Source organism: Pteronotus mesoamericanus, unplaced genomic scaffold (genome assembly GCF_021234165.1).
Source record: "Pteronotus mesoamericanus isolate MK-2021 breed Mesoamerican mustached bat unplaced genomic scaffold, CSHL_Meso_final contig_347, whole genome shotgun sequence".
In the NCBI taxonomy this organism is placed as follows: domain Eukaryota; kingdom Metazoa; phylum Chordata; class Mammalia; order Chiroptera; family Mormoopidae; genus Pteronotus; species Pteronotus mesoamericanus.
The window spans coordinates 19874993-19889859 of NW_026555137.1; the positions used below are offsets into that span (position 1 = coordinate 19874993).

General features: G+C 35.7%; 1 protein-coding gene across 4 annotated transcripts in view; it reads right to left on the reverse strand.

Moving 5' to 3' along the window:
• The window catches only part of ARID4B (AT-rich interaction domain 4B), a 133923-nt gene that overhangs the window by 18587 nt on the left and 100469 nt on the right, over positions 1 to 14867 (reverse strand). For all 4 annotated transcript variants that reach the window (XM_054576766.1, XM_054576767.1, XM_054576764.1 and 1 more), the window contains one exon: positions 1325 to 1409. In XM_054576766.1, coding sequence (XP_054432741.1) covers positions 1325 to 1409 — 85 coding nt within the window. The remainder of the gene's footprint in view (positions 1 to 1324; positions 1410 to 14867) is intronic.

Below are 14867 nucleotides of genomic sequence, written 5' to 3' on the forward strand. Positions count from 1 at the left end.
GACAAAGAAATATGGTCCAAATGAAAGAGGTCAAAACTCCAGAAAAAGAACTAAGCGATGAGGAGACAGCCAACCTATTAGATGCTGAGTTCAAAACACTGGTAATCAGGATGCTCACAGAAATGGTTGAATATGGCCACAAATAAGGGGAAGAAGTGAAAGTTATGCAAAGTGAAATAAAGAAAAATATACAGGGAACCAACAGTGAAGGGAAGGAAACTGGAACTCAAATCAAACGATTTGGAACAAAAGGAAGAAATTAACATTTAACCAGAAAAGAATGAAGAAACAAGAATTCAAAAAAATGAGGAGAGGCTGAGGAACCTCTGGGACAACTGGGACTTTAAACGTTCCTGCATCCGAATCATAGGGTGCCAGAAGGAGAAAAAGAAGAGCAAGAACTTGAAAACTTATTTGAATAAATAATAAAGGAGAACTTCCCCAATCTGGCCAAGGAAATAGACTTCAGGAGATCCAGGAAGCTCAGAGAGTCACAAAGAAGTTGGACCCAAGGAACCACACACCAAGGCACATCATAATTTGGTTACCGAAGACCAATAAATATACCGAAGACCTTAAAAATAAGGACAGAATCTTAAAAGCAGCAAGAGAAAAGCAGAGAGTTACCTACAAAGGAGTTCCCATAAGATTATCAGCTGATTTCTCAAAAGAAACCTTGCAGGCAGGAAGGAGCTGGAAAGAAGTATTCAAAGTTATGAAAAGCAAGGACCTACATCCAAGGTTACTCTCTCCAGCAAAGCTATCATTTAGAATGGAAGGGCAGATAAAATGCTTCCCTGACAAGGTAAAGCTAAAGGAGTTCATCATCATGAAGCCCTTATTATATGATATGTTAAAGGGGCTTATTTAAGAAAAAGAAGATGAAATCTATGAACAGTAAAATGACAACAAACTCACAACAATCAACAACTGAACCTAAAAACAAACTAAGCAAACAACTAGAACAGGAAGAGAATCATAGAATGATTCTGGAATGGAGAGTTATTATCAGAAGGTGAGGAGGGAGAATGGAGGAAAAGGTAAGGGAATAAGAAACATAATTGGTAAGTACAAAGTAGACGGGGGAGGTTAAGAATAGTATAGGAAATGGAGAATCCAAAGAATTTATAGATATGACCCAGGACATGAACTCAAAGGTTGCGGGGCGGGGGGAGCGCGCAGGGGGACTGGGTGGGAATGGTGGTGAAAGGGGGGTTGCAGGGCAGAGGGGGAGAAAAGGGAGAAAAAAATGGGACAACTGTAATAGCATAATCAGTAAAATATACTTCAAAAAGTTATGATGTAGAGAAAAATAAGTGCTTACCTTTATTTTCTTCCGATGTTTTATCTTTGGCACATTTTTATCAGCAGGCCTAACTATTTTATCTGCTTTAATCCATTCATCATACCTAAAATTAAAGGAAATGAATATAAATATGCAAAACACATACCACAGAAATACTTATGCCATATTAAAGCGAAACTCATAAATAGAATCATAACATTGTAGAACTGGAAACAACCCTGGAGATCATTTAGTTCAACTTCCTGGTTTGACGCATAAGGCTGCCAAGGACCAAAGGGACAGATGAAATGACTTGCCCCAGGGCATAATGTCAGCCAGAAGCTAAGGTAATATGCTCCAGTTTGAAATGACATTGTGTGACAGAAGAGCATTGTATTATAACATACGGATAATGCAAAATAATCTAGAAAAAAAAATCTCCTCATTAAATAGTGGGAAAGCGCTGCTCTGCCAAGTTTCTCAGTATTCTGAAATGCGTCCTGCACGTACAGACAGCCAAGAGTCCAGCTGTGTGGCCTCTCTACTCACTGCTGATGTCTGCATGATTTTACAGGATGCAAATCACTGCTGGCTGCAATAAAGCTATTTGTTTAAAGCAAAAAAAAGGACTGTTCCTTTTTGTAAAAACTCAAGCTAGAAAGAGGAAACATTAGAAACAAATTAACCTCTCCAATAAATTCAATAAAAAACAAACAAATTAACCGCATTTTACATTAAAAAATTATATACATTATTGTGGAAAATGGAAAACTCACTGCCATTTTTAACTCTACAACATGAACAGCTAAAAATATGCTTTTAAATGAAAACGTCCTCATTATTAGAGGCAATAAATGAAGTAATAGAGTCTCTAAGTCAGTGAGTAAATGACTTGGGCCATTACTTGACTAATATATTACATTCTTGCTCTAGATTGGGCCTAGAAAGTGTTTCTAACAACTCCCAGGCAGGGTTAGACACAGCTCTAACCCTGGCTGCAGGAAAGCTCGGGCTCAACTCCACGACGGGAATGTCTGTATCTGCTGGAAGCTGTTGAGGCCACAGTGATGGAGAATGAGAAAGGAATGGGATGAGCCCTAGGAAAGTCTTTACGTTCCCTATTAACTAGTAATGTGGCCCTGCTCAAGCCATTCTCAAATATTTTTATAAGACTGTATTAAAAAATATATATAAAAATAAGACTACATATCACATACAGTCTTTTTTTAGGGTCAAATATTTGATAAGTACTTTAAAAAGTTTTCAAGCAAATATTATCCTTCTACTAAACACAACCCTTTTAGTACTTATACTGGCACAGTAGCACCTACCTGTATGTTTGCAGTACTTTTAATTTTCCCATTAGTACTGAAAATTGCATTATGCTTGAGAAGAAAGTGATCTAGTTCCTTCCAAAATTGGAATAGAGGTGGAGAATAAAGAGAAAAATATCTCCACCCTCTGCAAAGCTGAATGTGAATTACTAAAAGTTCCTCTTATTTTAACGTAGTTATACTTTGTTTATAAGAAAACAAAACAAGCTATTTTGTTAGGCTTTTTTTTTTTTTTTTTACCTTTCTTAACCAGACTGTTATGTACAGTTTTACAATACCAGACACTTCTGCTACCCACAGGAACACTACTTAATTCAACTTGGTTTTTGACATGAGATATATTTCAAATTAGGGTAGAACAGTAGCTTTCAATTTAAAACTACCACATGACTGCCCTGGCCGGGCAGCTCAGGTGGTTAGAGCATCATCCTGATGCTCCAAGGTTGTAGGTTCAATCCCTGGTCAGGGTACGGACAAGAATCAACTAGAGAGTGCATAAACAAGTGGAACAACAAAGCAATGTTGGTTTCTCTCCCACTTCCTCTCTCTCTAAAATAAAGAAAGACTACCATGATGATATACATTTGTGTATTTTACATGGAGCACCAAACACATTGAACAACCAAAAAATAGTTATTGTCTCCAAAGTTAAATGTTCCCTGGGACAAATGAAAACTTTTTTGACTCAGAGATAACATACGCTGCTTAAATTCTCTTAGGAACAAGGTAGAAGGAACATACGCATAAATAAAACAGCTACTTGGGATGGTACAACCAACCTCCACTGCCTAAGTTACACAAACCAGTGCACACCCACTATACAGTAAGGTTAAACAAGAATTTGTGTGGCCAGAAGTTTTCTGAAAGAAAGGGTTTATTGAGCTGCACGCTAGCCAGGAAATGACCAGGCCCTGGGGCACCCATCTAAACTAGCAGCATCAGAGGCTGGATGAAGGAGAAAACAGGCCCACAGTCCTGGGCCCTAGGAGGCTCTTCTGTACAATGAGCTGGGAAGACAAATGTAAGCTGTTTTTAAAGAATTTACATCAGTTGAAGATAAAGGAGGTGGGAGAGGATGAAGTGGAGCTAGTTCTGGAGTAGGTATCTATAGTGTGGAAGAAAAAGCGCTGGCTGCCTAAGAAAGATGCAGTGGTACCTGGTGGTCTGGCTGTTCCGCTATACTCTCTAGAATGATAACCATGGAAATTGCCACTGGAAGTTCATTCCAAGTTCCTATAGACACTCAGGAGTGTAAGCTCTCTTTGGGGGTTTTCCTGCAGTTGCTAACTGCTTAACTTTCCATCTCTGACCTGCTGCAATTTAATTTAGGATGTTCTCAGAATTTTCTCCTCATCCGTAATCATTTCTCCTCCACCTAGTTATAAAGTAAGAATGTTATGAGAGGACTGGTTATTAGAAGAACTGGTGAGTTTAGATGTGGAAACAGTGTTGGACTAGGGAGAAAACAAAAAAGAAAAATTCTGGAATTAGATGAAACAAACTATGTACACTTCTAAAATATTTGAATAGTAGTAATCAAACATTATGGTCTTAATATTCTGAATAAAATTTTTGCTTTAATATGGTACAATATTCTGTACGATTTTAGGAGATTCCTTGAGAAATTCTTTAGATGTTTCCTATTGGAATAATTATATGGTAACTTATGCTTCTTTCTATCTTCTCAGTGCTTTTTGTTAGTTTAAGTATTCCTGTGTTCTGACAGTATTCTTTTAGATTTTTTCTTTTCTCAGTCAGATTTATGCTCTTTTTAAATAAAATGTATAACAACTTTTGGAACTAGACCATGCCTTACAAATCTGTCAATGAATTTATGTCACATATTAAGAAGCTCAATCCAGCCCCAACCAGAGTCGCTCAGTTGGTTGAACATAAACCCACAAAACAAAAGGTCACCAGTTCGATTCCCAGTCAGGGCACATGCCTGAGATGCAGGCCCAGTCCCCTGTTGGGGGCACATGCAAGAGATAACTGATCAATGTTTCTCTCACATGTCAATGTTTCTCCCTCTCTCTCCCTCCCTTCTCTTCTCTGTAAAAATAAATAAAATCTTTAAAAAAAAAAAATATCCATGGAAGCAAATTGACCTTGCAAGCTATAGGTTTGTCAAAAAGCATTACATGGAGAGTTAGAGCAGGGGAAATAGCCTGCCTGTTACAACCGTGTAATACCAGGAAAATGAAAGCAGCAACTGAAAACACCTCATTAAAAATACACAGTATGAACCAAACCATGCGAGGGAGAATGGGTGAAAACCATGTGTGAGAACTTTGGTTAAGGGAGCTTTTCAAACTTCAAATGCCCTTAGCAAATAGAGGTTGAGACCACTGATATAAACATTAACAAATATTTCAAAACTTAATGAGGTTCTAAACAGTACTTCAGTTGCCTGATTAATCTTTTCAAGGGGAGAAAAAATGGTGATCAGAAAATAAAGCCAACACTATAACTGACATTATATTTTAAAAACAGGAAATGTTCTTTCCCTTTATGTAATTACTCAAGAGTGTTAAGTATTTTTTCTATATTTTTTTACAGAATACTTTCAAAGAACAGGAAGGAGAGAAACACAAATTCATATGAGAACAAAAACAAAAATGTACAAAAAATATACATTTCATACAGACATTAAATTATATAAGAAAGAGCTAGGCCAATTTAGTTTTGATTTTACTAGTGTTAGTTAATTTAAATAAAGGAGGCAATATTAGTGGGTCAAGATCTCTGATTCCCTATCAAAAACCTAAAGTAAAGGCTTTAATGAAGAGAAGAGTGTTCAGAAGTATGGAGAAAGCTGCAGTCGGTCCTGTTTATTCTACATAAACTTGAATTTTAAAGAAAAAAAAAACAAAAAACCTTGAACTTTTTATACAGTATATATAGTAGATATTAAAAAGAGACTTCAGACTACAATAAATTAACCTGAGGCATAATATATAAGAAAGTAGTTAATGAAGACAGGAAAACTTTAGCTGAAATTCTTGAATATCATTCAAATGGAAATTACTGGGAAGTAACAAAGAGCAAAAAAAATTGCAGCTAAGAAACAGAAGACCATAAAATATTTCTCAGTTTCTCCTAAGGATACCACATCAAATAAGAGATCCCTTCATCCCTGTGAATACATTCTTAAAGAATACAAGAATCTTGCCCTGGCAGGGTGGCTCTGCTGGTTGGAGCATTGTCCATACACCCAAAAGGTGAAGGGTTCGATCCCCGGTCAGGGCATATACAGGAGACAGCCAATCGATGTTTCTAACATTCATGTCCGTGTGCCTCCCTCCCCCTTAAAATCAATGAACATATCCTTGGGTGAGAATTTTAAAAATACAAGAATTAATAACTAAGTCAAATGCAAATTTCTTGGGTTTTTAAAAAAAGATTTTATTTATTTACAGAGAGACGGAAGAGAGGGAAACATCAAATGTGTGGTTGCATTTTGTGCACCCCCTGCTGGGGACCTGGCCTGCAACCCAGGCATGTGCCCTACACTGGGAATCAAACTGGTAACCATGTGTTTCACAAGCCAGAGCTCAATCCACTGAGCCACACCAGCAAGGGCAAATTTCTTGGTTTTATAATGCTTCTAGTCCTTTCTTCAGACACCCCCAAATACATAGGCACACTGTTCTCCCCTCCGCTGTAATGGGCACCCCTGTGTTGGGGTTGTCCAATATTTCTGACTCTGCTTTAAGTACCACAGATAGAATCAAGACACTATTGTGCATATTTTGATGCAATCTCTCTACTGCCTGGGAAGAATACTATGTAACAGCTATTTAGGGAACCAGGTCCCCAGAGAAACCACTTGATTGTTAAATACCTAGATTCCTCTCTAAGCTAGCAGACCTGTTGTCAGCTATCCTGTTTTGTGACAATGTAGCTTGAGAACTAGGGAAAAAATTTAAACCAAGTGTTTGGCTTACCAACAAAATGATTTGCAATTTTAGATCCAAGCAATAGAGCTTCATGAGTCTATCTAAGAAAAAAACAGGTAGTCTGAGTTACTGATATAAACTATCCTGCCTCTACTTGGACTTTAATCTTCAGAAATTATGATCAAAAGACAGCAACTGGCCTCTTCATGACAACGCACAGTTTGTCAAGAAAAGAGGACTACAAAATTAATTTAAAAACAAATATTCAAAAATAAAGAATAACATATATTGAAACAAATATTAAAAACAAATACTGAGTTAGAAAATTAAAACAAAGTCTGTTAGTGATCAGACATTATTTTTTAAGTTCAATTATTGATAAATTCATTGTAATGCATTTACAATGTTTTTGTAAAGAGAAATGTTTTACCTGATATTTAACTGAAGTACTAAGGAAGATATTTTCAAATATACACAGGACTTATATGAGAATACTTTTACTAAGATCACCTATCTAACTAAGCAAACATGAAAAAAAAAGATGCACAAGCAACTCATTGAACTTCCAAAGGCCTGCCCCAACGGATGTGAGATGAAGGAAGTGCACCAGAGGGCCCTGAAATGGAAAACTCTGCGCACTCAAGACCAAAAGTACGTCCAAGGGCAGATTCACCCAACAAACGAGTCTCAGGTATCAAGCATGTGGTGGGCTCTCCGTGCTCAGCAATAAATGCACCTCAGCCCCTTCTCACAGGGCGCTTACAATTAGGCAAAGAAGAAAACACTAAACGGTAATTACAAAAGGCACCATACAAACCTTCTGAACCTTCTGAAAGAAGCAACATAAATATTTGAATTTTTAAAATGTGAATAAAATATTTATACAAAACTAAAAGAAACCATTCAGAGACCATAACATACTTGCTCTCACCAGAGAAAAATAAAAGTTCAACAAAGAAAATAGTTTTTGTTTGGGTATGTTGGCAAAATATCTAAGGAACCACTAAGCAACAATAAAAATGGAAGAGAATGCTATCAATCAGATATAAGAATCAATTGAAATTTTGGTTCTTTTTAAACCCAACTAAACCATTTCCAAAGAAATATTATCAACATATATTAATATATATCCGTAAGACATATTAGAGATTAAAAAGTAATTACATGTAGAATGAAGATATTTTAAAAATAATTTCATAAGCAAAGCCAAACTGACATAATACTGAAAAGTCACTATTTGAAATATGCATACAGATTATAAAAGATAAAGTCTAAAATATTAAGTAAAATATTTAAATCATTTGTATTTTGTTTTCGGTAATGGATAATCTCATTTAATAACTGCTGAGCAATACATATTTTATATCTTGTTTACCTGTACACAAAAAGTTAAGGTATGTCAATATAACTAAGCTTTTAAAAACCTCACATCTAAAGTGGAAACTTACAATATCTCTGCAAGGCAAGGAAGTTTTCTCCCTTAATTAAGAAACTATGGGATCCCTTATGAGCATAGCTCAGCTGGTTGAGTGTCGTCTTGCAATTCCAAAGGTCGCTAGTTCAATTCTTGGTTGGGGCACATGCCTGGGGTTCCGGCCAGTCCCTAGCTGGGATGCATACAAGAGGCAACTGATCGATGTTTCTCTCTCACACTGATGTTTCTATCCTTCTCTTTCTCCCTCCCTTCCCCTCTCTCTAAAAATAAATAAAATCTTAAAAAAGAAAGAAACAAGCAAACTATGGGGGGAAAAGTTATGACATAGTATAGAAAAAAAGACCGACTCATGATGAAAAAAGCACTAGTTATTAAAAAATAAATTGTATAAGCAATTTTATTGATATTTACCAACTTGCTGAAATTTCCATCATAATCTCTATTTACACATACATTTTTATTTTTTTAAAGATTTTATTTATTTTTAGAGAGAGGGGAAGGGAGGGAGAAAGAGAGGGAGAGAAACATCAATGTGTTGTTGCTTCTTGCACACCCCCAACTGGGAACCTGGTCTGCAACCCAGGCATGTGCCCTGACTAGGAATCGAACCAGCAACCCTTTGGTTTGCAGGCCAGCACTCAATCCACTGAGCCACATCACCCAGGGCTATATGTATTTTTTTAATCTGAGAGAATATCTAAAGCAAAATTTACGAAGACACACTGAACACAATTTAACGCTCTTAGTAATGTACTTAAGATATAACAAAAAGTATTATATTACTGAAAAACTAAAATTCTAAGCATGGTATTAACATTTCATATTTCTACCTCACGTAACACTATTAAATCCACATCATCAAAGACACCAGAATGGTGTTCATCATAACAAAGAAAATATAACAGCATAATGATAGAAATATGATTATTATAGCATGGTTTAAGATTTGACAGAACTGCCCCAAGAGAATGGTACAGTAATTCTATCAATCAGTTTTCTTAGAGCATTTAACTCTGTAAAATGAAACAAAGGTAGTATAGGTCTTTAGGTAGAGGTAATATGGAGTGTTAAGGACAATTACAGAGTGTTGTACCAGGTTTCTTTATTTATAAAAACTACTGCAAATGGTTAGCACTGTGGAACTCATTTTGTGACTTGGATTACTGACTTTTAAAAGTACCCCGCTGTTTGGAATGTTGTCCCACGCATCAAAGGGATGCAGGTTCGATCTCCAATCGAGGCACATACAAGAGATCAACATTTCTTTCTCATATTGATATGTCTGTCTCTGTCTCTCACCCCCTTCCTCTCTCTCATTACTAATCTTTTATCACAAAGAAAATGTTTTTCATTTGCACTGAAAAACTATAGTCAACTCAAAAGTCATTTTTTAAGTAAAAATTACTTTTTGTTCAAATTTCTCCACCTTAGAACTGTCTGATACAAAGCGGTCCGCATTCTGCGAAAGAAGTTTTCATAGCCTTTTGACAGCCACAGCTCTGAGTGCCATGGCCCTTCTGCATTTCGACGCGTTTTATGTGTCAGGCTTAAGTGAACAGGCCAGGAGACTAACAGCAGGGCTGGGGAGGGGAGTGGAGAAGAGGCCTGGGGCACGGGAGGGCGTGCCCAGGGAGCAGGACTGCGTGGCGCGAGGGCCAGGGCTACGCTCCCTTTCTATCCCTAAAGCAAGTTCACACACACGTACTTACTTGGAAATCACTGTCAACTGGCCTTCACTTATGATTGTTTAACTTTCGCACTACAAATATAAAGCAGACAATTTCCTAGATTCTCTCACTTTCCTCTCTCTCATTACCAGAACAATTCAAAGTGTATGAGAACATATTGTACTCTAATTACTATTCCTAAATCCAAAGGCATATACAATAAAAGTATGACACGGATCAGATTACATGGAAATAAAAGAAAAAAAGGAAGAAGGTAGAATGTACTGGAAAAGGAAAACAGAAATTAAGCTTAAAGGTGACAATTTTTTTTAAAGGGACAAAAGGAGACAGAGTGGAAGGTAAGTCACAGGATGTGAGCACTTCAACCAGATCCACTCCAGTCTCTCAACTTCAACCCCATTTTGCCTGCTGAAGAGCAGATGGGCCCTGTGTATGACCCAAAGAAGTCATTCAAAAGGACTGACTGCCATAGTCATATATAAAAATTATCTCAAAATGGATCAAAAACTGACATATTAGAACTAAAACTATAAAATTCTTAGATAAAAACATAAGGGGAAATTTTCCTAACACTGGATCTGGTGATGCTCTCTAGGGTCAACACCAAAAGTACAGGCAATAAAGAAAAAATTAATCAGACCTGACCAAAATTAAAAATGTTTATATACCAAAAGACACGATTAAGAGAATGAAAAGAGAATTCTGTGAGTCCACAGAATAGGAAGAAATATTTTCAAATCATATGTCTGATACGTGAATATATGAAGAAACTCCTACAACTAAACAACAAAAAAACCAAGCAATTCAAAAATAGGCAAAGGGCTTAAATAGACATTTCCCCAAGAAGATATACAAATGGTCTATTAGTAGTACTATGTCAAACATGCTTAACATGACTAGTTGTTAGGGAAATGCTAATCAAAAGCACAAGGAGACACCCACTAGGTTAGCTTTAATAAACATTTTTTTAAAAACGAAAAATGAACGTTGGTGAAGATACGGAGAAACTGGAACCCTAATACGTTGCTGGTAAGAACAGAGAATGTTGTAGCCTCTGTAGAAAACTGACAGGTCCCCAGAAAATTAAGTTAACCTACATAAAAGAATGGAGAAGAGGCTCCAGTGAGAGCCAGGCCACATCTGTCCCAATCTGTTAGTCTCTGTACCCTACAGGGATGACTTTTATAAACCACTCCTTCTTTCTTGTATTTTAATCTCTGCTCTATTCCCATTCTGTTGCCAGGGGGTCCAATTTAGTTCAATACTCATTTACTGGATATCATATGCCAGGCACATACTGTTCTAGATACCGTAACGGATATTAATGGAATGAATATGGAATTGGGATTTCCCGCCCCCCATGTTTTAAAATTAAATGTACTTTCATAATATGAAGTAATGTAGAAAGCTTGAACACAGAAAAAAATTTACCCACAGTAGATGGAGGTTATATTCCAGGAAGTCAAATCCCTTTGGCTCCAAAATATAATTTAGAAAAATTCAGTATCAGGAAATCAATTCAAATCAGGACTGGAAAAATAGGCACAGAACATAAAAAAAGCTAAAATTATCAGGATAAAAGAAGGGAACAATCAGAAGGGAGAAAACACACAAAGACAAAAAAGAAGAGACAAATGACAGGACAGGTGATTAATGGCTTCTTAATTTTGAGACAAGTATAAAAAGAAAAAAAACAAGAAAAACAGTTGCAGCCGTTTTTACAGTGACAGTTGTTAATTAGACTTATTGTGGTTATTTCATCAAATATAAAATCACTATATTGTACACCTGAAACTAATATAATGTAGTCGATCACACCTCAATAAGACAATCAAAAGAAACAAAACCAGAAACAGTAAGAAATAGTCTTGTAAGAAAGTAGGAGAGTATATGGAAGAACAGAGCGCCCACTTGAGGTTCACCGTCACAGACTTAAAAAGACCAGCTGCTTAGGTGCAGGCAAGGAGTCGGAGTCCAATTTAATCAGGGTTCTTGGGCTTCTGCCAGGGAGGACACTACTGCAGAGCAACAGGAGAGGTGGGGTCAGAGGACATGCTTCTAACAAGTGACTAAAGAACGTAAAGTGCCCTGAGGAGAAGGTTGAGGGCATTAGGGTGCAGAGGTAGTAGGATCAATGGGTTGTACATCTTGGTGGGGTAATTTCCTACCCCAACAACAAATTCCTAAATAGGGACCCTTTCTTTGTATCTTTAATGCCAAGCACTATTTGGCACATAGATGCTCAACTTATGTTTGCCAAATAAGGGAATAATGTTTGATAATAAGCAGGTAAATGTTCACAAAAGTGGGACTGAACTCATTTGTTTGTGAAAAGTTTCTACTAGTATTCCTCTACCCCAAATTCCCTTTGGGGGAATTTGCTCAGAAAAAATAGGATTTTTAAAAAATATATTTTTATTTCAAGTTACATATTTAAGTATTTCTGTTTTCTGTATTTGTAATATGGAGATTTAACTGTTGTTACTTTTTTAAGAGTTTTACAGTCGAAATTTTAGTCTCTTTTCTCTTTCTCTTTAACTTAAGGGTATCCTTTAATGCAGTTGGTGATCCTCAATATAAAAAATAATATTCCCAGAACCTTGATAATGGAAAGCCAAACTGGAAATGAAGAAAAACAAATCAGCATCAATACATAAAATATTGATGTATTTTAAATCCCATGCCAAATAGTCTAGATAGTTCCAATGCACTTAGCTGTGTTACTGAACAAGAATAGTTGTTATAAATAAGGATAAAACCAATACACATAACAGAATTTATGGTTGGTGAATTTCAGAGTGTAACTTTATTTTCAAGGATCAATCCTACATTTATGTCATGACTTAAAAACTTGAGAGTGAAAAGATCAATAAGCTAATGATACTAAAAATGTATGTAAAATATTATCACTAATAAATTAAAACAAAAATAACAGAGAGCCTGCTATTAAAAATTACTGAAGTATGATTAATTTTTACACATGTATGGAGATATACTTTCTAAAAGACTAAAAGAACACACTACAATATTAATAGTAATACTATCTTTCTACTTTTATGCATTTTCCTGTATTTCTAGATTGAATACTTCTTTTACAAATTTTTAAAAATTTATAAAAAAGTAAAGGTTTACTCCATGCTTGTGGTGACTTTGTAAATCCTATAGTTTTGAAAAATATTTTCATGCATGGTCCTTACACCTGAAAACTTCTGTAGCAGCACTGTACCATTTACGAATCATCCTGTGGTTTAGCATCCAGAGTTTTGGCTATTTCCAGTAAACTTAATGTAAGTATGTAAAAATGTCTTTTGTTCATCATAAAAAACAAATTGGTCCAGACACTATCCTTTGTTTAACAAAAATTAACATATCTCAGTTGTGAAATACCAGTATAAAATAAAATTATATTAATATAAATGTTTATATAGCACTTCAGGGAGGAAAAGAAAGAATGTAGAAATTGTAAGAAAATAGTATTTTTTAAAACTAAGATATTTTCTTTTTTTAAGAAAAATCTGTCTGGTAGAAAATAATGTTTCAGATCACAGAGAACTCACATAAATAGCTCCACACAAAATTTCCTACCAACTGCTATTGTAAGGAATGGTTGCCTCTGAAGATAAAACTATTTTCATGAAATGTCATGTATAAATCTTCCTTTTTAATTTCACATCTCAAGTGTAAATTCAATCAGGCTGAATTTCCCAAAATAATATGAAAATAGTTGTAGAGCTGATGAGGACTTGTTGCGGTCCTCATTAGATTAGCTTCAGACATGAAGGAGCAGCAAGAATCATACGTGATTTCTTTTCTTTTTTTTCTTTTTATAAGATTTTATTTGAGCCAAACTGACGACATATTCTGGGGAGCAAGATCTCAAAAGCTCCCCATAAGCGATTTCTTATGCATCAATGGGACAGACTTTGGTTATTATTGCAGAGAGAAAGAAGAATGCTGTTATATGGACTACAGGAAAATTAACTGCTTAGTCTACTGAAGTAGAGCTGTTTTCTCTACGATGCTGGAGTATGTAGAGATCCACCCTACAGGTCTTCACCAAGACGGTAAGTTTTCTTCTTTTCAACGTTCATACCATACAAATGCTTGAGTTGTCAGGAGTAGATTGCATCCTTCTCAGTGCCAAAAGCATGTTTTGTTGAACTAGTTCTCCTTTTCCTTTTTATATTATGAGAAATGTGAATGCCTCAAGTAAAATCTTCTGTTATCCTACGCAACCCACTATCAATTTCAAAGCTAAAATACTGAACATTCTTTCTACCCTCTAAAATCCAAGTGCTCTTGGACAGGATACTTTCCTTTAGTCAATCTTTTCATAATAAAGCTAAGTTATATCTTAAATGCAGAGTAATTTTATGAATGTTTCAATTCACATACATACGAAGCTTCTGTTTAGTGAGACAATTAACAGAAAATAACCAAGCCCTAATTATAGTGAAAGTAAGAGAATGCCTAAATTCTATCCCTTAATCACAGCATTTAAAGCATTTTATAAAGGCTACTAGGAAAACTGCCTTGTTACATAAACTAGCAAAACAGCCAGAACTGAAAGGAGAGGGCAGAAGATGATGTGGCTCTCATCTATCTTACGGAAATTACTTAGTAATTATTAATTTTCGCTGACTCAATTTTCTCCTAATTTTAAACTAACATATTCAACATTTACATCCTAGGCAAAAATGGAACTCCCTCTACATTTATATTTAATAAGATCATTTAGTAGGATCAGAATGATTAAACATCAAAGACTGGGCAAAAGGTTCTTATAGCAGCTGTATCTCAGATGTCAAATGTGTTCCTTTGAACATATTAACAGTCAGCCCTTCAGTTGAGAAAAATCACGCACCACAGAGGCAGCACAAGAACCAAAAGCCAAAAGGATTAATTACTATGTTAAAAGTAGTATCTAGAAAAGCTTGTTTCAGGACAACACCGATTATAGATATTCTTAAAATTCAGAACTCTCTTAATCTTGTTGGTTACAAATGAAGAACAAGCGCCCCCAGCCCCCCAAAAAACCTCCTTATAGTATTCCCTTATGACTTAAGTTGCTATTTTTTCCAAGCTACAGAATGGATCAGAATTGTACTTTTCTCAAAATAAGAAAGGAAATAAGATTAGACATGTTTCTACGGAACACCACCAAATGTACTTTTAAGAAACACAGTATTTTTTTAAAGAAAATTGGAGATGATATCTTCTTAGTAA